The sequence below is a fragment of the Helianthus annuus genome, chromosome 11, assembly GCF_002127325.2.
Source record: "Helianthus annuus cultivar XRQ/B chromosome 11, HanXRQr2.0-SUNRISE, whole genome shotgun sequence".
NCBI classification, from domain to species: domain Eukaryota; kingdom Viridiplantae; phylum Streptophyta; class Magnoliopsida; order Asterales; family Asteraceae; genus Helianthus; species Helianthus annuus.
Genome location: NC_035443.2, coordinates 233034 through 256261, shown reverse-complemented (window position 1 = coordinate 256261; position 23228 = coordinate 233034). Strand labels below are relative to the sequence as shown.

Below are 23228 nucleotides of genomic sequence, written 5' to 3'. Positions count from 1 at the left end.
AAATTGGCCAAACCTACTCAAACATGAGGGGCTGAAACATAAATATGTAATAACAAAATCCCTGCCCTTTTCTTCGAAGTAGCAAAAATGAGTGTGACATGTCAATCAATTGGGCCAAACACTGCTCACATAGCCAAACAGGGGCGCCAAAGAGATCAATCGCAAAAAAAATAGCGAGCGTGAAAGAGGTAAGGGGTGGGGTTCACTACACATCAACTAATTACATTTTTTTTATTTTGTTCTTTTATTTAAATTTTTTTAAACCATTATACCTAGTTATTGTGTAGTTTTTGACGTGATAAAAATTATACGCTTTTTTAGTTATTTTTAAAGGTCGTCTCATTTCTTAAGGAGAAAATACTTTCTTGCACCATTGCACCAGCTTTCTCCAATTTAATATCCAAAAAAAAGAATCTTGGTAACCAAGTGGCCAGCCTTTAATGTTTGACTAAGTTGATGATTAAAAACAAAGCCCATTGGCTCCACCGACGTAACCTTTTTAAGTGATTATATAATGAGAAAAATGCCCGGATAGTCCTTGTGGTTTCGCCTTTTTTCACCTATAGTCCCCAACTTTCTAAAACTACCTGAATAGTCCCCAAGTTTTCAATTTTTGTTCCCGGATAGTCCCTGAGTCTAACTTCAGTTTGTTTTCCCTGTTAAGTGAGCGTGAAATGACCAATTTACCCTTAATGTAAAAACAAAACAATTAATATGTTAATTCAGGTGGGGCCCACATGGTTTATTATAAACATATCCCTTCTTTCTCTCTCTCGTTCACTATACCCACCAGCACCCACCACTACCCTCCACTGGAGAACCACCACCACCACCGCCGCCGCCTACCGCCTCCAATCATTGCCTCTTCAGCCAATTAACCACCACTTAATCATTGCCTCACCACCACACTTCATCTTCAACCTCCACCCACCATCACCCTCCTCCACCCTCCACCATCACCACCCACTGTGTAAAACAGTAACACACTCCAAGCAATACCCTTCCCGCCATACAAAGCAAAACCAGTTTCTTACGAAACCACCCAAACGACACCGTTTCATCTCCACTTCTTCTTCACTCTTTTCTTTTCCGTTTTGCTTTCATCATCATCCTTCATCCCCTTTCCCCTGTTTCACATCCTTTATAAATCACCACACATTTCCTCAATCTCCAAACATTTTCTCAACAATGGCCAAATCAATCTTCATTTTCCCTCTAATTCTCTTTCTTCTTGCACTGATTGGTTTAACGGAGACCATTGGTTTCGAAAACCCTAGTTTTCCGTCAACTTTTGCGGAGGGAGTTCAATTTGTTTCCGGAACGATCGGAAAGTGGAGGATGAATCTGATGTGGTGAGTGAGAAGAAGCTGGTTGAGAAGCGGTTTGTGTTTCCGAATTTTGTTGATTCGAGTGGTGCGTCTGTTGAAGAGTTGGGGCATCATGCTGGTTATTATAAGATTGAACACTTGTATGCTGCTCGGTATGATCTGGAAACGTTGAATTATGTGGTTTTGTTTTGTTTTGTTTGTTGATTTATTATGTTTTTGTGATTATGCTTGCTTGAAGTGATTTTGATTTTGGATTAAGAGTTTATCTGTTAGTGATTGGGATCTGATATGTATAGGATGATACAATTGTGAATAGCAGGGAAGTTGTTGGGATTTTTATGAAAAAAACCAGTAGATTAGAGGTGCACAAATCGGGTTTAAACCCTAGATTGGCGGCGGTGGTGGTGGTGGTGGTTCTCCGGTGGAGGGTAGTGGTGGGTGCTGGTGGGTATAGTGAACGAGAGAGAGAAAGAAGGGATATGTTTATAATAAACCATGTGGGCCCCCACCTGAATTAACATATTAATTGTTTTGTTTTTACATTAAGGGTAAATTGGTCATTTCACACTTACTTAACAGGGAAAACAAACTGAAGTTAGACCCAGGGACTATCCGGGAACAAAAATTGAAAACTTGGGGACTATTCAGGTAGTTTTAGAAAGTTAGGGACTATAGGTGAAAAAAGGCGAAACCACAGGGACTATCCGGGCATTTTTCTCTTATATAATATATAATTTCTCATTTAGTCATTCATAATTTCTTATATGTTTTTGGTAATAGTCTTTTGGTTATCTTTATCTTTTGGTAATAGTCATATGGTTATCTTAAAAGCAGTACTTTTTAATCAGATAACCTAACAACATGACTACTACACAAACAATAGCCAAAGAAGTTACCCAAGACACAAAAACCGAACCGATTTAGTTGTTACAACCAACCTAGTTAACCCACTAGGTTTGGTTGACAATATTCAAAGACTCTCAAATCTTATTTCCGCATCATTTTTCACTTTATCTATCTTTCTATATAGAAAGAGAGAGATAGAGAGAGGAGAAATGTGTGAATATTAACTCCATATTCAAAACCTGTAGTTATTGACTTCACATATAAATCTTGTCAAAACCGACAAATCCAAACATCCAAGGAGCTAGTTTAATCTAACATTTGACCAAGATCCTCATCCACTTAAATTCAACTCTCTAACCCATCCGAAATTATATGATCCAATACAACAACCAATTTTCATGATTCGTATCACGAGTTTTAGAATAAACTGTAACTTTTTTTATTATTAACAACTAGTATTAAGCTCTCCTCTTTGCGGCGGGGCGCAAATCGTGCCAAGTAGCACCAATGCTACAACACTGCCAGCGACTAACAACACTGGAAATACTCATAAAAACAAAATAAACAAAAAGGGAAAATAACATCGAACGAAAAGCATACGTAAAATCGTTGAACCAGGCACATCCGTTGTGGCATGTTAATACGAAGAAATTAGACTAAAACGTAAAACATAAAAAAGGACCCACATGTTGTGACGAATCTATCAAGCAGAAAAAATAGACGCATTGCAACGGGTCTGTCAAACAGAAAAACAGACGAAAAAACGTTGAACCTCACACGCACGTTGCGGTGTGTTAATTCGCAAAATTTAGTATGAAACAAAAAATTTGCAAAAGATGAAAAGTATTAGGGATCAAAGTTGAAAATAAAAAGTGTTGGCGTTAAATTACAAATGATGAGAAACATTATATTATAAGTAGGGGGAGGGGGGGTTAAAATGTAAAGGATGAAAGTTTTTGGATTAGAAATGAAAAATCAACACTTTTTTTTAAAAACCTCCCCATACTTGGAGTACACCTCCATAAAGCACTACCAATTATCTTTTGGCCTAGTGATTAAGGGAGATGCGGAAAACTTTGCTTCTCTTGGAGGTCTTGGGTTCAAATCCAGGCAAGGAGGATTTTAATACTAACTTGGTGATACTTACTACTAACCCGGTTAGCAACATCCTACCCGTACGCCGTTAAAAAAACAACTCTATAAAACACCAAAATGTTGCTTATTTATTGTCAACAACAACAATAATGGGCTTGCATTTCTCTTGAGAGATGGAGGTTCGACTCCCACTTGGTGCAGAGTGAGGCACTGGTGGGCAATGATAGAAGACCCAGGGAAACCTGGATTGGATCCTTGAGCCAAACGGGTTTTACCGATAGTTTCACTGTCGTGCCTACGGGCGAGCGGGTTACCGGGTTTTCCCCGGAATTGGTGGTGGACTCGGGCTACTCTTGGAGTACTCCGTTTGTCCAATGTAGGGATGAGCATATCGGTATCCGATACCGAACCGATACCGATACCGCCTAATACCGATCCCGAATTTCACCCAAACTAGGTACCGATACCGAAACATGTCGGTTAGGTATCGGTACGGTACGGTATCGGTATTATACCGTATTTTGAGGGTCGGTATCGGTATAATACCGATACCGTACCGTACCGATACCGATAACGAAAACGCCAAAAAGTGGATACCGATCGGGATCGGTATTCGGTGGCATATGCTCATCCCTAGTCCAATGGGTGCCCCGAGAGTGCTCGGGATTGAGTTTATTGGCCGTTCAAAAAAAAAAATTGCATAGAACTAGAACATTAACTCAAGGGTATCCAAAAAAAATTTCATCGTGCAATAGTACAATATTAAATTTATATTTACCCCTTCTAAGTTTGTAACACACATATTATGTTTTTATGTCTTGATCCTTTTAACTTTTAAACATTATAGATAATAGATTAATACACTTTGGTAGTTTTGTTAACTTTTAACATGGAAAATAAAACACATTATGCTAAACGTTATAAAATCAAGATCATGAATGAGATTTAACACCAAACTCAAATGTCTTAAAAAGAAGGAAACAAACAAAACTTGAAACACATTCTCATCATGCCTTCTGGCGGTTGTAGAACTTGAGTTTCTCCTCTGCGGTCTGGAAGCGACCATGACCAAACTTGGATGATGTGTCAATAAACTTGAGTTTAATCTCCTCAAGAGCCAACCGAGATGTCTGTGCAAGCAACGACTGGCGAAGAGTAACCACCCTCTTCTTTGGTCCAACACAGCAACCTTTGATCAACAAATAGTCATCCTTCACCACACCATAATGCGGGAAGCCACCCATTGGAGTGATGTCCTTCTCCGTCCTGTCAAACTCAGTGAGAGCGGTGTGGGACTCCTGTCCAGTCTTTCCAAGCTTGTAAATCTTTTTGTTCATTTCCGTACGGTGGTGGTAACCGTTCTGACCAGCCCTGGCTACAGTGAAGGAAACTCTAGCAGGATGCCAGGCTCCGATACAAGCCACCTTACGCAGACCCCTGTGAGTCTTGCGAGGCAGTCTGGTCACACCCCAACGAGTCACAACACCTTCATAACCTTTACCCTTGGTCACACCAATGATGTCAATCATTTCATCCTTCTGGAACACAGCATCAATCGGAATTTGCTTCTCAAAGAAACCGTAGGCAAAGTCAACTTTCTGGGCAACAGTACCACCGTTCACTTGGATCTCCATAAGATGTGCTTTCTTCTGCTTCAAACCCTTCATTTTCCTTATCTGAAAAACAATATACTACAATCAGCCAGGCCAGGCCAGGTTACAAGTAAAAAATGAAGGTCAGATGCCACCTACCTGTGTGTGAGCCAAGACTCGGATAACAGTTGCATACTTCTTCATTTTCTCCAACTGGGATTGAATATCTTTCTTCCCCTCGTCAGATTCAAACTTTTTGGAGTATTTGGTGAATGCCTTCTTCTTGGACTTGCACCAGTTCTTGTAAAACCTTCTTTTGACATCTTCACTGAGATGTTGAGCCCAAACAGTGTTCAAAGATCGCAGACCACGGGGAGTCTTGACGTAAGCAACAAGACCGACAACCACCATGGGTGGAGTCTCGATGATGGTCACAGCCTCACATGTCTCTTTCTTGTGAAGCTCTGAACAAGAATAAACAAAAGTTATAGTAGTAGCTCATATTTTGGTTTTGGGTATTGGTAGAAATAAATGAAGAGGCAGGAAGCTTACTTGATCCGGGTTTCTCGACCTCTCTGACAATGTGGGTCATTCCAGCCTTGTAGCCCAAGAAAGCTGTAAGCTTGCATGGTTTGCTTGGGTCATCTTTAGGGAAAGCTTTCACTGTATACAACAATAGGTATACATTGTACCAATTATACATACAAATGTAGAAACAGATTGAAAAAAATAAATAAATACAATTCCGATGATGAATTAAGCAGAAATATGATATGAAATGGTAAATGAATGAAAACATGTACATACAATACAACTATGAATGACATAACCTAATTAAGAGCGTGATGAAATAGGGGTACCTTTTCCTCTGTGGCGAGCGGCACGCTTCCTGGGAAGAAAGCCAAGAGAACCGTGTCTTGGATGCTCAAACTTCCTGTGCGACATTCTTCTTCTTCTTCTTACCTTCAAATTAAGTGGAACAACCAACGTTCACTCCAACATACTCAATTAAATCTATAGAGGGAGGAACTTGCAAGCAATAACATTGCAAGTTGCAACACACATAATGATCACACCGATATCCTAAGACACTAGAACCAAGCGGGGGAGATGGGTTAAGACATACCTCAAGTTTGGTGTGCGGCGGCCGGAGAGTAACGAAACAAAACCCTAGGTCTTACACTTATATAACTGATGGAACGCCCGCCCTATTTACTTTCCCACTTACATAAATGGCCCCTTCACTATTCTTCTCCTGTCTTTTTCAAACAAAGTATACACGTCAGTCCAGCATACTTCAGGTTTCCGATATACCCGTCGCGCACTTGAATTTTTTTTTGTCATCCCTAAGTGTAATATATGCTATTTAGGTGTAAAAAAGTTGTTGTTTCTGTATTGTTGTCTAAATCCAAAATATATTGTTTCATAAAGATTACTTAGATCTTAGGATATTGTTTCTTAGTTAAGTTAGGAACTAGGAAGTAAGTTAAGTTCGGGGTGTACATCCATTTAAATCTTCTTAGACTACAAGGTATGGTGATGGTTCATCCTTGGAGGATAATCCGCCACGTAGGCGACACGTCATAGTCCTCCCAAGGATGGATCATCCTCCAAAACTAGAGGGCATGGGAGGATGGTCCTAGACATAGTCTTCCACCACTTTTATGTTTTTTTATTTTTTTTAATCTTCAACTTTTGTTTAACATTTACCAAATAAAGTAACAAAATATTTTCATTAATATTAAAAAACATTACATAAACTTAAAAAAATTAAACTTAAAGAAATAAATTTAAAAAAAAACATAAACTTAAAAAAAATAAACTTAAAAATATCCTGACATAACTAAATTAGCTACTAGTCTTCGTCTTCCATGTGGTGGCCGGGTTCGTTTTGAGCGTTGTTCCAAATGTACTCCACCAAGTCCGCGTGTAGGTTGTGATGTGTGTACTCGTTACGTAGAGCGAAGGCGTTCAAATCTTGTTGTTCCTCACTAACTGGAACAGAATTTCCAGTAGACGCGTTTTCGTCGTACTCGCATATCGCTCTCTCTTCGTCTTCAATGATCATGTTATGAAGGATGATACAAGCGTACATAATGTGTCGTAACCTCTTTGGTGTTTGCGAACGTGCTGGATGTGAAATGATGTGCCATTTTTTTGTAGAACACCAAAAGCCCGTTCAATATCTTTTCTTGCACCCTCTTGAAACTTCGCAAACTTTTTTCTTTTGTCGTCGGTCGGGTGCGGGATAGTTTTAACGATTGCCGAGTACGTTGGGTAAATCCCATCGGCTAGGTAGTAACCTCGCCTGTACTCCACCCCTGAAACGGTAAAGCTTGTGTCTGGACCTGTACCCGCCACTACATCCTCAAATATCTGTGACTGGTATATGATGTTAAGGTCATTGAGCGAACCAGGTAGACCAAAAAAAGCATGCCATATCCAGAGATCCTGTGACGCAACAGCCTCTAGAATGATAGTCGGATGTCCCTGATCTCCCCTAGTATACTGACCTTGCCATGCAACTGGGCAGTTCTGCCACTGCTAGTGCATGCAATCAATGCTCCCGAGCATTCCTGGGAAACCATGTCTCTGTTCGTGTGCTTGATATAATTTTTGAACGTCGTTTGCGTTCAGTTTCCGCATGTATCGCTTGCTATACAATTTGACAACCCATTGGCAAAACTTGTGCAAACATCGACGTGCGGTTCTTTCAGACATCCTAATATACTCGTCTAATGCATCGGGTGCGTAACCATACGCAAGTTGGCGAATGGCCGACGTACATTTTTGTAAATTACTGAAACCCCTTTGCCCACTAGCGTCGTTTCGCAATGTAAAAAACGGATCAGACTAGGCCATGTCGCCTGCAATACGTAAAAACAGTGGACGACTCATGCGGAACCGACGTCGAAAAATCTCGGATGGGTACACGGGTTCGTCGGCAATATAATCGGCTACTAGTTTATCGTGGCGGGCTATAAATTTAAAACGAAACATAAATGAAATTAATTATAAAATACATTTTCAAATCTATATAAAACATAAGGAAAAAAAAGTAAAATACCTTCTTGGTCTCGGTTATATTTTGCTCGTCTAGTTAGCCGTTGGGACGACCCTTCATCGGACGCCATGAACACCTGAGCCGCGTTCATAATCATGTTGTGCATAATAGCATACTCTTCCGAAGATGATGAATACCACGCAGACGAAGACGATGAAGACATAGAAGAAATGGAAGAAATGGGTGAAGCCATGATAATTTTTTAGCGAGAGATGGGGTGGTAGCGGGTAAAAAAATAGATGAGTTTTTATAAAAAGGGAAGAGGGTTATAAAATGTGAGAGAGATGTGAGATTGTAGTGGATGAAAAGTTGTGAAAAAATGAGTAAAAGGGGTGAGTATTTATAAAAATGAAAGTGAAATGGGAGAGGATTAAAAAATAGCCGTTAAAAAGTATTTAATTTTCTTGTTTTCAACGGTCAAATTCGGAATGGGCCCACTTTTTTGGAATGTCGCCAACGGCGAAATTCGGACGGGGAAGACGCGACAGGGGGGGGTCCCCCATACCGTGTAGCCTTATGACATACCTCAACGATGGTAGTGTCCTTTGTACCGTGAAGCTACTTTCTTGACTTATTTCATTTAGTGAAGTTAAAAACTAAGTTAAGTTTGAGGTGTTCGTTCATTTAAGTCTTCTTACGACATATTATAAGTAATTTAAGCCGTTAAAAAATAGTTTTTTTTTTTTTGAAAAGAGAACTTCATAAACAACTCAACTCAAAGAGTCCTCAAAGCAAGGACGTGAGAGCGAAAAAAACCAACAAAATCAATCCAAGGGACAAATTGTAGGAACTAGGTTCACTTTTTATTAAAATATATTACAAAATAAATAATAAATAATAACGAGACTCTTGTTATTTGTGGGAAATTCGACTAGTACAATACCGGTTACAAAAACTAAATAAACAAATATAAAATACAATATATATGTACCAGTCTTGATTCAAGCAAGCGTCTTTGGGAACTTCAACCGCACCTACCAGATCGAAACTGCGCTGCAAGACAAGCAAAATTGTTGACGGTTTTGGTTGAGGCACGTGTTCAACACGCTTCTCATATTCATTTTATAATGAGATACTCATTAAACCCTCTTAATGAAGTCATAAACAAGATCATTAATCTCGTAATTAACAAGATAATTAATCTTGTAATTAAAAGGGTTAAACTCTAACTTAATGGATATTAAGTGGTAGTAAAAGAAAACTGTTATTTAACTTATGGCACTAGTGGAAACCGTCTAACATTAACTCTCTAGTAAGTAGACTGGTTTGACCGGTTGAGCACGCATGCAGGCGTGCCTTAGTTGAACGTGCACTACGCTTCCGCGGAGACACACCTTCTTACGCCACGCGCTAATTGGAAGTCGCTACGCATACCAGGACGCCGGCTGGTCATGCGCTGTCACGGCCCCGACCCGGTTTTACCCGTTTCAGGAGTCGTGGGACAGAAATCCTGCGGTACTTTATTTATTGTGAGTTTAGCAGCGGAAATCTATTTACAGGATCGGCTAAGTTAAAATTTTTCCCGATTATTTTATTTCACAATTCGGGATGAAACCCCGATAATTTACAATAACAAGATTTTATTGATAAAACATATTTCTTTATTTTATATTGAGCCACTATCTTAAGCTTGAAATGCTTCCCCTGCATTTTTCCTGAATTACAGCAGATCACCTGAAACATGTTTGAAAAAGATTTTGTCAGCGGGGAAATACTGAGTGAATTATTCTAGTTACTGGAAATGACACATTTGTTATAATTCACAGTGTTAAGATCTTTTACAATGTTTCTGGTATCAACCAACTACCCACAGTACTTTACCACTCGACCCATTGGCCCACCTGTCCAATGGTGTCTGTGATTATGGTCATATCACCCAATGGTGACGATTATCAAGTAATGTGCACAATACCCCACATACCGGCTGTAATTTGGTGATTACATAAACTTAACACTGTAAGTTATAATTATAAAAATAATTTGGAGTATTGTAAAACAGTTAACAACTCACAAACGGTGAGAAAAGAGTTTATAATAGGAGAATAACTCACATTGCAGATTTAGTACTGACAGAATATGATTTTAGCCCTGTTAACCTAATTTCAACAATAATGCACACAAAACAGGGTTAGTGATCAATACAGCAGTTACGATAGCTTACGAGATCAAATTTTCACAATGAATGACCAAGTGCAATACTTCAACTCATTTATCGTATTAATGACAAACGACAAAGTATAATACTTCAACTCATTTATCGAATTATCGACAAACGACAAAGTATAATGCTTCAACTCATTTATCGAATTATCGACAAACGACAAAGCATAACCCAATGTGGGCGGCACTTAGACATTCTTTGGATATATTGATCCCGGAAAATGAATCATAATAGCGATCGAGTAATTACCCTGTTCCGCGGCAGCAATTCGATAACAGTGTGTGTTTAATTGTGATATAACAAGCCTAATTCGATGTACAGGAGGAGTTTGATCGAATTTTGAACATCAACAGTCGACTGCCAAGGTCGGCTATTTATAGCTCGAAAATCGACTCGCATACGGACCGTATGCCAAGACCCTTGCGGTCCGTAAGGAAGCTGATTCGCTTACGGTCCGTAAGCCTTACGGTCCGTAAAGGGTGCATTTAGGCTTGTAGACTAGCCTTCTCAGGGGTATAGGCTTGATGACTCAAAGTTAAAATCGAATCTCAGTGTATACAACGAGATTTTGAAGATAAATATTAAGTAGGGTTTAGCCCCCCTGAGTTTTAGGGGCCCTGATCCTAATTCTGATTATTCTGGAAATTTCAGGGTTTATGCCAAATCACTTGGGTGTCTCAATTAGGGTTTCCTTATTGACTAATTATCATTCTAATTATTAATTTTAATGAGAGTTGTTACATGCGCCTTCCAGGCCCACGCGCCATATGCACTTCCGTCTTAGCCGCGCGTCTAAGGAGCTTGCGCCATGCCATGACATCCGCCTATGCCACCCAAGGGTGCGCCATAGGCAGACCAGCCACCCGACATGTATCTGACCACTCGCTCATGGACAAAAATACAAAGACAGTGTGCGAAGTTCAAAATGCACCACACTAGGCCTATAGCCCATGTTATGCGCGCATATGTGATGTGGAGTCGCGCACCACATAGATGCCACTGCGCATACCAGGACGCCACCTGGTCATGCGCTATCCATACTGCGCATATGTGCGGGTGCGACGCACCCTTTGGACACCACTAGTGTTTTCCTTTAAGGAAACAATTACAAGGAGTGCTCCTCCTTATATACCACTTTAAGTTTTGTCATCCCACCTATGTGGGACAAGTTGACAAAACTAATCCATATTATTCATCTTTGTTTTTTCCAAACATACAACTTCAAGCTTCGATATCTCATTTATCTTAGCTCTATTTGGACATAGTTTGAACACAAACCCGTAAATAATTATTTATACAACACATATATAAATATTACTGATGTCCAAAATATTTAGTGAAAAACTCATTTTCACTAAATTTCCAACAATCCCTTACATGAATGGAGATCGATAAAATCACCCAAAATTCCCCGATGAAACCTCGACAGTCGAGTATTGCAGGATAGGTAGGTTTTGCCTTTGAACCTTCCTTTGTGAAGCATACTTAGTCTACTAGGGTTTTGTAGACGTGATGTCCTTGAACAACCCCCCATTTGTGTAAGCGACAATATACATTCACACAATACTTTCCCTAGCCGGGCTATCCCCTCACTATCGTGTCCTATTAAGGTCCTGGAACACTTGCCCGGTTCTGCGAGAGCTCTAGGATTGCGCACCCCACAATGCCATTCGCAGCGACCCTACTTCTCTCTCACATAGGTGATTCCTTTGAATCATTAAAAGCACTATGGCTTACTATGATTTCCACAAATCAATTAGCCATATATTATGCTTAGCCTCACAACAATGTCACTGAATATTATAGGAATGGACTAGGACATATTTAAACACCCTTTTATAGTTTTAGGGGGATATATGAACATATACACTAGCTTATACATAAACATATCTATTAGTTATGCCCCCACAGTGACTACCCTTCGATTCATGATTAAGTTGGCCTATTGAACCTAGATCTTGGGATCTCCAGTCAACTGGGTTAGGTTTCCCTCATGTCCCTTTTTCATGGGCTTTAGTCTCATTCCACAACTTGATCTCTTATCAACCCACTGGTTGTTGGATCCAAAATTATCTTTGACTTTGCTAAGTCACCAACGATAATTTAAATAACGATCAGTTGTTCTAGCGTGTTCTTGACTCGCTAGTCACTTTTGCCTTTTAGTCGATTCATAAGACTTATAACTCGTGATCTCAACCTGGATCCAGTTATGTACCTTGTCTTAGAATGACATGAAACTCAATTCATGGCTAGACACGTTTTCACCATGCCTTTGGTGTGTCATGACTGACATCTTACTAGATTTTGAATCTAACCAATGGGCATTCGAGTCCAATCTACTCGATTGACTCCATATAACCATTGTGTACTCCACTTGGTCATGCGTTTGCAATGTATGCAAGTCACCCCCCACATTTAAGTGTAATTGGATAACATCCAAATGGGGCGATGAAAGGTTCCCCCTTTCATTTCGAGTTTGAGAAATCTTCTCAACTCCCATTTCCACATTTAAATGCAAGTCACCCCCACATTTAAGTGTAATTGGATAACATCCAAATGGGGTGATGAAATGTTCTCCCTTTCATTTCGAGTTTGAGAAAACTTCTCAACTACCATTTCCACATACCCTAAAGGGTTTGTTTCTTAAACGGCATCCTCCCTCCACATTGCTTGCATTTTAATGAAGTTATATTTATAGTTTTGTTTAGCACAAAATTCGTTCTTGTGTCATCACATATTTTGAATGTTTAAAGTTAATTTAGTCTCCGTCGAGCATGTAAATTAACAAGTATTAGTCTAGCATGCTTTAGACCACAATACTCTAGCATGTGAACAGAAGATGCATCATTCTGATTCTTCACAGCCTTAAGAGATAACGCACTATCTCTTCCGAACATTCGTTTCTTAGTTTAGACACAATAATGAAATTTTATTTCACCATTCCAAAACCATAGGTTTTAGGAAGGCCTCAAAACCATAGTTAACTTCATCCATTAGGATCATAACTCGTTTGCCTTTTATCTCCAAGGCTTCATCATTGACTTCCTAAAGACTTAAATATAAGTCTTAATACAAGTCACTTTGATGAATTTCATTGTATAAAATCACTTGAGTCTTGAAATATAGTCAATTTGATTGACTCTCAACCAAAGCATTCACATATGCCTATAGTGATATATACATTTACATTGTTGTTTCATTAATACCATGTATTAGGATACTCTCCCAAATTGAGGACCAAGCCTCCACATAGTTTAAACAACATTGATGGTGGTAGAAACATCTACAAGTCCATCACTATTGTAAATTTCCAATAATAAATTTCCTAAATTTATTAAAACATTTACAATAATAACATATATTTCTTTCATATGTTATATATATATATATATATATATTTGAAAACTTACATGTGCATTTCCATGTTGATGCTCTCAACATTAGATGACATATGTCGTTTTCGTGTATTCCATCTCAAACCATACACCACGTTTCTCATGACGCCGTTATGCATTTGATGTTTGATTTGTGACTTATTACATAAGTCATGATCACAACCCTCTCGTTGTATTTGTGTAAATTACTTTTTACACTTTGTATCAAAATGTGTATCCTTTTGACAACTTATTAGTAGTCCATAATAACGGATACACCAATGATATCTAAACATCAAAGCCAAAGTGTTATTATCTTCAACACCTTTTACCGAAATAAACGCAATTATTTCGTTCGGTGTCAGTTTTGAGGTACCCCCTCAATGGAACACGTATAACTTGTTTCATCAGTTGTCCAAATATAAACTTGTTTACAATTAACTACTCGCAAGTAGTTGAGCAACTTATTATATTTATAACAACATCGAGTTGTTTTTCACCAAATAGTCTCTCCAAGACTATTATATGGTTCAAGACGTTATACTTTGCAAAGACATGTTTTATTCGTTCAAAGCATTTCTCGTTCTTGCAAGTGTTTTAATATTAAACTATATATTTATATTTTGATTATAAATCAAGACAATAAACCTTATAATAGTTTAATAATTAAAACAATTTCAAACTCGCTCGTTTGAAAATAAAACGAATACACATCGTTTTAATAAATGGTTTATCATATTTAAACCATTTCTAACCGCTGTTAGATAATAACGATTAGCAATCGTTAAAATGAGTGGTTTGTATGACAACCAATTCTAATATGCTAATAAAGAATTTAAATGTTGGACAAACATTCAAAATATTCGGTTTTATAAAGTAAACCTCTTCTAACGCGCTCGTTAGAAATAAAACGAACACATTTATTCACTTTTGGTTTACTTAGGTGAACGTTTTCTAACACGCTCGTTAGAAATGAACACATATCTTTTCTAACACGCTCGTTAGAAAATATATAAAATGATTACAAATCATCTTAAATAGTTTATCATATTTAACCCGGTTCTAACCCGCTCGTTAGAAATTAACAATTACAAATCGTTAAAATAGTTGGTTATAAGATAAACTAGTTCTAATACGCAAATTAGAAAATTAGACGATTATTTATTGCCATAAGCCGTTTTTGGTTTATATAAAATAAACGTTTTCTAACCCTCTTGTTAGAAATAAACAATTGACAAAGTCGTTAAATCGTTCCTAACACGCTCGTTAGAAAATAAACAACTATGAAACTCTTTAAATCGTTTCTAACACGCTCGCTAGAAATAATCGATTACAAAATTTGTTTCGACGTTTATATAAAAATATAAACTATTTCTAATACGCTCATTAGAAATAAACAAATAAAATCGTTTAAGCGTATGTGGAAAACAGTCCGTTTCTAACTCGCTCGTTAGAAATTTAATAGCTTAGACGAAACCGTTTTAACATTTATGTAAAAAACCGTTTATAACTTGCTTGTTAGAAATTTAAAAGTTTAGCCGAAACCGTTTCAAGATTTATTATATCCAAAATAATTGTTTCCAACACGCTCGTTGGAAAAAAAATCTTTTCTAAAACGCTCGTTAGAAAATCTAAACGTATTTCAAATATTGTTTCTAACACGCTTGTTAGAACATCCAACCGTCTTTAAAACATTGTTTCTAACACGCACGTTAGAACATATAGATGTTTTAAAAGTTATTATTATACAAAATAATTATTTCTAACACTCTTGTTAGAATACATAAATGTTTGAAAAACTTGTAATTTTATAAAATAATTAGTTTCTAATACACTCATTAGAAAATATATACGTTTCAAGACATTTGAAACTCATATTATTTTATCAAATTACATCTAACATTCTCCTTAGAGAATTTCCATCGTTCATACACATTATATGGGTTTACAAAAATTACCAATTTCTAATTCGCTCATTAGGAAAAAATTAGTAGTTTTGCAACCCGGTATTCGGATTAAAGATTGTACTCCAATCATAAAATTAATCCAACTCATTGTACTAAATAAATATTTCCCAAAAGATATTTTCAAAATTTTAACAAAAATCCCATTAAATATTTTAACTTTCGTGAACCTAAATCCTCATAGAGACGGGATTTAAGATTGTAGCAACAATCTTCAAGAAAGTCTGTTTTAAGATTGTAGGAACTAGGTTCACTTTTTATTAAAATATATTACAAAATAAATAATAAATAATAACGGGACTCTCTTTATTTGTGAGAAATTCGACTAGTACAATACCGGTTACAAAAACTAAATAAACAAATATAAAATACAATATAATTGTACCAATCTTAAATCAAGCAAGCGTCTTTGGGAACTTCAACCGCACCTTCCAGATCGAAACTGCGCTGCAAGACAAGCAAAATTGTTGACAGTTTTGGTTGAGGCACGTGTTCAACACGCTTCTCTTAAAACAGATTCCGCGCCTTCTTTCAGACGGTTCTGTTTCTCAGGGTACAACAACCGAAGCAGTAGTTTTACTGCCGGAGATGGCTCTCACGCCCGATATTACACCGGGTATAATTTGGTGTTAAGAAATGTTGGTGAAAAGAATGAAGTTGTGAATACTTTAGAGAATGCTCTTCTCTAAAGTTTCATGAAATGTAGATATCACTATTGAGTATGTTTTTCTTATTATTCAAATGAATAAACCATATTCATTTTATAATGAGATACTCATTAAACCCTCTTAATGAAGTCATAAACAAGATCATTAATCTTGTAATTAACAAGATAATTAATCTTGTAATTAAAAGGGTTAAACTCTAACTTAATGGATATTAAGTGGTAGTAAAAGAAAACTGTCATTTAACTTATGACACTAGTGGAAACCGTCTAACATTAACTCTCTAGTAAGTAGACTGGTTTGACCGGTTGAGCACGCATGCAGGCGTGCCTTAGTTGAACGTGCACTACGCTTCCGCGGAGACACACCTTCTTACGCCACGCGCTAATTGGAAGTCGCTACGCATACCAGGACGCCGGCTGGTCATGCGCCTTCCAGGCCCACGCGCCATATGCACTTCCATCTTAGCTGCGCGTCTAAGGAGCTTGCGCCATGCCATGACATCCGCCTATGCCACCCAAGGGTGCGCCATAGGCAGACCAGCCACCCGCCATGTATCTGACCACTCGCTCATGGACAAAAATACAAAGACAGTGTGCGAAGTTCAAAATGCACCACACTAGGCCTATAGCCCATGTTATGCGCGCATATGTGATGTGGAGTCGCGCGCCACATAGATGCCACTGCGCATACCAGGACGCCACCTGGTCATGCGCTATCCATACTGCGCATATGTGCGGGTGCGGCGCACCCTTTGGACACCACTAGTGTTTTCCTTTAAGGAAACAATTACAAGGAGTGCTCCTCCTTATATACCACTTTAAGTTTTGTCATCCCACCTATGTGGGACAAGTTGACAAAACTAATCCATATTATTCATCTTTGTTTGTTCCAAACATACAACTTCAAGCTTCGATATCTCATTTATCTTAGCTCTATTTGGACATAGTTTGAACACAAACCCGTAAATAATTATTTATACAACACATACATAAATATTATTGATGTCCAAAATATTTAGTGATAAACTCATTTTCACTAAATTTCCAACACAAATACACCACACTTTCCAATCGACATGTTTATATCTAGACCTATGACGAAACCAGAAAAACGTAGTAGATTTTACATGCTCTACTAATTCTGCAGGTCTTCGGCTTTTGTTATTAAAAACCCGATTATTTCGCTCGTTCCAAATCACCCACATGGTTGTGTAAACGATACCTCTCAAAATAAATCTCGTGCTTTTTGAGCTTGTATTATTGTCCGGAACCTGTAAAATATCCGCAATATCAAAAGCGAAACTGTGGGGCAAGCGGCACCAAGACTCGATGCGAAACCAAACTTCCTGCGCAAAAAAGCAGCCCGTGTACAAATGCAGCGCTGATTCCGTCTCCGCCTGACAAAATCTGCAGGCCTGATCATGAATGTTAACGCCCCGTTTGATGAGCTCGGCAACAGTGGGAAGACGATTTAAAGCAAGCCTCCAAACCATGATTTTACACTTAAAGGGAACCCAACTGTTCCAGTGAATCAACAAGCTAGAATTGACAGGATCATTTTGCAAAAGAAGCTTCTTAGCCGAGGCTACTGAGAATATACCATCCTTATCGAATTTCCATTTCCACAAATCCTTGCCATCTCTCCACGGCATATCATGAATATCGCCAAAAATAGTTAACGTGCAAAAATAAGATTTTTAATATAAAATTTTAAATTTTAGAAAAACATGGCAAAGTAATTATTTTTAAATACTTTCTAAGGTAAAGTTGATATTTTAAATGAAAAGATATAATATTTAAGTTTGGGTTCTAAATTGAAACAAACTCTGTAAGAAGCCCTAAACCAGTAAACCTCTCCGGGCTTTCATGCCGGATTCTATCTAAGACTTGGTACGATGACAATGAAATTTAGGTGAGATTAGAAGTATATTGCTCTTCCTCAGTTTTCAATTAGAAGTATATATTCTTATCATTTCTTAGGGGCTGTTTGTTTAGCTCTTAATGGGCTCTAATATATCATTTCTTAGGGGTTGTTTGTTTAGCTGTTAATGGGCTCTTAATGGTTCAAACTTCTTATTGGTTCAACACTTAATGGTTTAGACTGTTTGTTTCGCGAGCAGATGTTTGAATGGTTTAGACATTTGCCTCTAAATGATTAAGCATTATACTGAGTATGAATGGTTAAGACCTCTAATTTGAATTTGTCAGACATTTGCCTTTGAACGATTAAGCATTATACTGACTCTTAATGGTTCAGACCTCTTACTGGTTCAACACTTAGTAGTTCAGACCTCTTATTGGTTCAGCACTTAACCATTCAGAAGCTGTCAAACAGCCCCTTAGTTGAATGAATGATTATCATTTCTTAGTTGCCACCATTCTTTGCACTGAATATATTCATATTCATTCTGTTTTTACCTGTATATATAAGACATAACTTGGCTTGGTAGTTAGCAGCATCAACTAGTAAATGAAGTTTGCAGTTGCATAAGACTTTGCTTGGTCCATAAAGTTAGTTGACTTGATGTGGCCCTACGCCAGCTCATCCCATTCCCAGCTAGAGACTTCATTCATGTATTGTTGGAAAATAAGCCTTGTAATTCTTCAACCACTCACGCGTGCGTTGCGCATGAGTTAGTCCCCAACTCACTTGCAAGAAGATTCTTGGGTCTACAAGCACTAAATTCATTTTGCTCAGCAAGGAATTCAAAGGACATAATGCTATTATTTTGTTGTTGCTTCAGTTTGTTACATACATCCATACATACATGTTGCCTTTTATTTTGGCGGTGCTAGCTTGATATCAAATTTTGGGGTTTCCTTCCATTCAATTGAGAGTTTGATTAATTGGGAATCAGGTTAAAGCGAACTCACATTTACCTTTTGTTCTTGTAGGTTGGTCGAATCAAGTTATCAGAAAGAAAAAAACTATTTGTTTGGATATTTTGGTTCAAGAAAAAGAATGTACGCGACTGATCACAAGCATGGACTAATGTATAACCTCGCCATCTTTGCCACCAACTCATTTGCAGCAGTAACTAGCATCTACCCTTACTCTTTTGAGTATTTCAATGGTTTAACCTTGTTAAGAAATCTGTGGTTACAGACTGATTTGAATTAAGCAACATAGAAATCTATTTCCTTTTGTATAAAAAAGGATGGTTTTTGTTCATGAAATTTTAAGGTTAACTAGTAATATGACCCGCGGGCGATGTGCCAAAACATAAAATGGATTAGTCCAAACGTTGTGTAATCCGTTAACCACATGAAAAGGCAAATTTCAATATATCCGATTTAACTCAACGTAACCTATATAAGTATTGCATTTGGATCGAAAGGTAAAGTAAATCGAATTTGTATCGTATAATCATAACATATTTATATGTGAGACTCAAAAGACAGGAATCGTACCCAAAAAAAGAAAAGCATAAAAATTGGCCCGGCCAAACAGTTGATTGTACGCTTTTGTCAATAGGCAGTTCAAAGGGGAAACCTGGTTGGGGGTCAAACTGACCACTACACATATATGTGGGTGGGACTTTCACTGTTGCTTGCTTTAGAGTGAAAACAAATAATTGGATTCTCTACAACGTGCTGCAAGAATAAAGTAGATAAATCAGAGTGGAGCTGCTCTTAACAAATTCATTTTTATAATTCATCGAGAAGCCGTCCAACATAACAACTCAAAGGCGAGTCGTGGCCGCCACTAATGTTGGCCAAAATCCCTCCATATAACAAACAATGAGCACCTAACCCAAATACCTGTTGTCCATCCACACACTCATCATCACCCACTGTCTTCGACTCGACCCATCTCATATCCATGGGAACAACTTCTAAATAACCGTTTCCACCAACCAAAAACTTCCACACCTTCCCACCTCCTATTATATCACTTATACACTTTAAAACATATTCCTTCAACACCTCTAAGTTAGCTTCACGTATATCAATCGACCTGCACCCGCACCCACACCCACCCCATTTACGACTTGACACTAAGCGTGTAGCAAGATTTATCAGTGATTCACCAGCGCCGATCCAGAAATTTGAAACTGAAGCAATTAAACTAGATTCATGGAGAAACAGATCATGTGTTTGTAGGGCAAGTAAGAGAGAGTACGCTGCACTGAATCTCTTCATTTTCAAACCATCTTCATCCTCCATTGCAATTGCGCTTGCACTTGAATATGCTGAAGCTAGAGTTGTGTAGGCCTTGAGAGACAAATGGTTTTGTGGATGTAACCTAGTTTTATGATTCAAAAGAGCATCCTCCAGCTTCTTGCAGCAAGATTCAGTGTCGTTGGAACACAGATAATCATCAATAGCATCATCTATGTATTCTGTAACAAAATCATCGCTCCTGCAACTATCCTAGAAACCAAGAGAATATATTCATCATCAAGCTTATAAAACATAGCTTGTTCAGTAAGAAGGATTATTACTTGTAGATGTTGGTCGACATAGGTTAAAGGATGTGCAGCACATCGATGACAGCAACATGTAAATCGATACTTAGACCACAACTCCGACTGCCTCAACTCCTGGAAAACATAACAGAAAGAAAGACTTCAATCTATGTTAAGGCTTGGTTTGTGTAGTGTTTGTTTACCTTTGGCTGCAACAAGTCCGTGTATGAAACGGTTACCTGCTCCCCTTTCTTTATCGTCTTTATACTCCTAACAACTATTTTCGGACCACCAGCCAATCCTGTTTTGTTTATACATACATACAGGGTGAGTTTAACAACCACAAAGGACATACCAATTCTAGGCCTGTAAATGAAGAGAATATTGAGTGGTTTACCTACCTGTAAGCAAGTGAGAAGGAGTATCATCAAAGGGTTGGGAAGACGATGGAGTGATGAGGCAGCAGCGTTGGCCACCCCTTGGAGTCTCCGGGGGCAGGAAGGTGTAAGAGGCATTTGGAGAACAACTATGGTTGATCCATGAAAAACACGTGTCATAAACCGCAATCCCCACGGATCGGCCCATCCTATCTTGAACCTCCACGGCGTTGGTTAGCACCGCACACAACACCGCCTCAGCCTCTTCCAATAGAAATTCCCCATCCGTGGCAGCAGCAGCAGCCATGGCCCTTGCTCCGTTTCTTATTCTGATGGCGAGGTCATCGTCGTCATTGGTGGATGTAAGAAGACGGTGACGGTTGGACATGAGGCCGCAAATACGATGGTAAGAAGAATTGAAGTGGGGTTTGATTTGAAGAAGAAAGAGGAGAGCCACTCGGAGGTCGGAGGGCTCTAGAGAAGGGGAGAGAAGGTGGGCGGAGGAAGAAAAGTGGTGGAGGGGGGAATGAGAGGATTCGCAGCAGGAAGAAGAGCAGTAGAGAAGACCACCGTGGCCATGATGATGATTGGGATTGGGATTGGGGGAAGAGGAGGAGGGTAAAGGGGAGAAGCAGGAAGAGCAGTGGGAGTGAAGGAAAGCGTCGTGGAGTGAGTAGGAGATCGGGGAGAGAGGTGGGGTTAGGTCTTCTCCGATTCCTATACTTTCTGCTGACACCATCTCCATTTCCGTCTCCATATTTCCTCCGTTAACTGGATTATTTGTACTTAAACCATAGATTAGGAGGAGGTGCACTTGAAAAGAAAAGCAAAAAAGGGACCATCCATTTTTAACCAAGTCATGAATCTGGCAATGGCATCATCAATCTGGACATAACATCTTGTGTAAGGCTAGACGGTATGGGGAGCGTCCCCCACCCGTCCAGCACCGGCGACGGACCGAACACCATGTCGCCCCCCCGCGTCCTCGTCCTCACCGTCGAGTGTTGGACGTTGGCGACGGTAGCTAAAAGACAAAACCCATCCCTTTTCAATTTTGTTTCCTTTGCAAAATAATAATAACTAGTATTAAGAGCCCCCGCGTTGCGGCGGGGGCATAGACCGTGCCAAGTAGCACTAATGCTTCACAACTACAAGCGACCAACAACACCGTAACAGCTCGTAAAAACAAAATAAATAAAAAGGAAAAAATAACACCGAACGGAAAACATACGTAAAATCGTTGAACCACGTATGCCAGTTGCGACATGTTAATGCGAAAAAGTTTGACTGAAATGTAAAAATATAAAAGAGTAACTAAGTCGATCTAATACCACGCGTGTTACGACGAACCTGACAAATAGGGAAAATAAACGCGTTGTGACGGTCTTGTCAAATGGGAAAAAATAGTACAAAAAAACTTTGAAACCCACACATACGTTACGGCGTGTTGACTCGCAAAATTAGAACGAAACGTAAAACAAAAAATTTGCAAAAGATAAAAAATACGTGGATCAAAGTTAAAAATAAAAATGTGTTGGGGTTAAATTGCAAAAGATGAAAAGTTTTGAGTTAAAAGTAAAAAAAAAAAACAAAAAGCTTAAAATGCAAACAATGTAAACCATTGGGTTAGAAGTGAAAAAATAGAATTTTTTTTGAAAGACTCCCAATGCATAGAGTACATCTCAAGAAGCTTAAACATTTTGTTAATTTATAATATGGTAATAATTTAATTGCCATAATTAGTGGGGTAGGATCATTATGAATTATCTCATTTCCATTCTTATTATTATTTTGATGTTACTACATTTCCTCAGTCTCCTATCTTTCACTAAACCTTATCATACTTGCATTATACCGTCTACGTATTATAACACTATATTAGCTGGTGATATGTCATTATGTTAATGAAGTTACGATGATGAATAATAATAACTATAACGTCTATAATTCTTGTTTAACATCGAACCCAACGTTTGGGATTAGTTGATTCAGTATATAATCATGTAGTGGTTTACACTAAAACCCACGGTCACGGACCTGCGCCCCTTCTTTCAAAGAGAAGAGGACAGATTATTAACATTTCATTTGATGGTCAAAGGCGAATTGAAAGCCAAGTAGTGGTACTTCTAAAGATTCCCGAGGAGAAAAATAGAGATGTCTCCTACGTTACCCATAATATGTGCAAGTATCAACGTAATTTTATTCGGTCCAAATGCTACATGAAACCACACACATATTTGACAAGCTATTGATTCCACACAAATTGGGAGAATTTGCGCCTACTTTAAATTTCCGAGGACATGCAATAGAGCAGAGGACTGAAAATCCTCGTGTCACCAGTTCAAATCTGG

General features: G+C 38.4%; 2 protein-coding genes across 5 annotated transcripts; both read right to left on the bottom strand.

Moving 5' to 3' along the window:
* Positions 1-4159: 4159 nt before the first annotated feature.
* Positions 4160-6110, bottom strand: LOC110889062 (60S ribosomal protein L3-1). 3 transcript variants are annotated; one of them, XM_022136560.2, is made up of 5 exons: positions 5988-6110; positions 5722-5824; positions 5414-5524; positions 5021-5325; positions 4160-4945 (listed from the first exon to the last, which is right to left on the bottom strand). In XM_022136560.2, exons 2-5 carry the CDS (start codon positions 5804-5806, stop codon positions 4277-4279), a joined length of 1170 nt encoding a protein of 389 aa, XP_021992252.1. In that variant the 5' UTR covers positions 5807-5824; positions 5988-6110; the 3' UTR covers positions 4160-4276. The 3 variants fall into 3 exon arrangements, with proteins under 3 accessions (XP_021992252.1, XP_021992251.1, XP_035835350.1); XM_022136559.2 differs by having other exon boundaries at positions 5722-5819; positions 5986-6047; XM_035979457.1 differs by having other exon boundaries at positions 5722-5816; positions 5986-6031.
* A 13274-nt stretch (positions 6111-19384) lies between these two features.
* LOC110889063 (protein SET DOMAIN GROUP 41) lies at positions 19385-21711 on the bottom strand. Of its 2 annotated transcripts, none has more exons than XM_022136562.2 (4): positions 20902-21711; positions 20740-20801; positions 20537-20635; positions 19385-20465 (listed from the first exon to the last, which is right to left on the bottom strand). In XM_022136562.2, the coding sequence occupies exons 1-4, from the start codon at positions 21632-21634 to the stop codon at positions 19740-19742; spliced, it is 1620 nt and encodes a 539-aa protein (XP_021992254.1). In that variant the 5' UTR covers positions 21635-21711; the 3' UTR covers positions 19385-19739. The 2 variants fall into 2 exon arrangements, with proteins under 2 accessions (XP_021992254.1, XP_021992253.1); XM_022136561.2 differs by having other exon boundaries at positions 20704-20801; positions 20902-21708.
* Positions 21712-23228: the final 1517 nt, after the last annotated feature.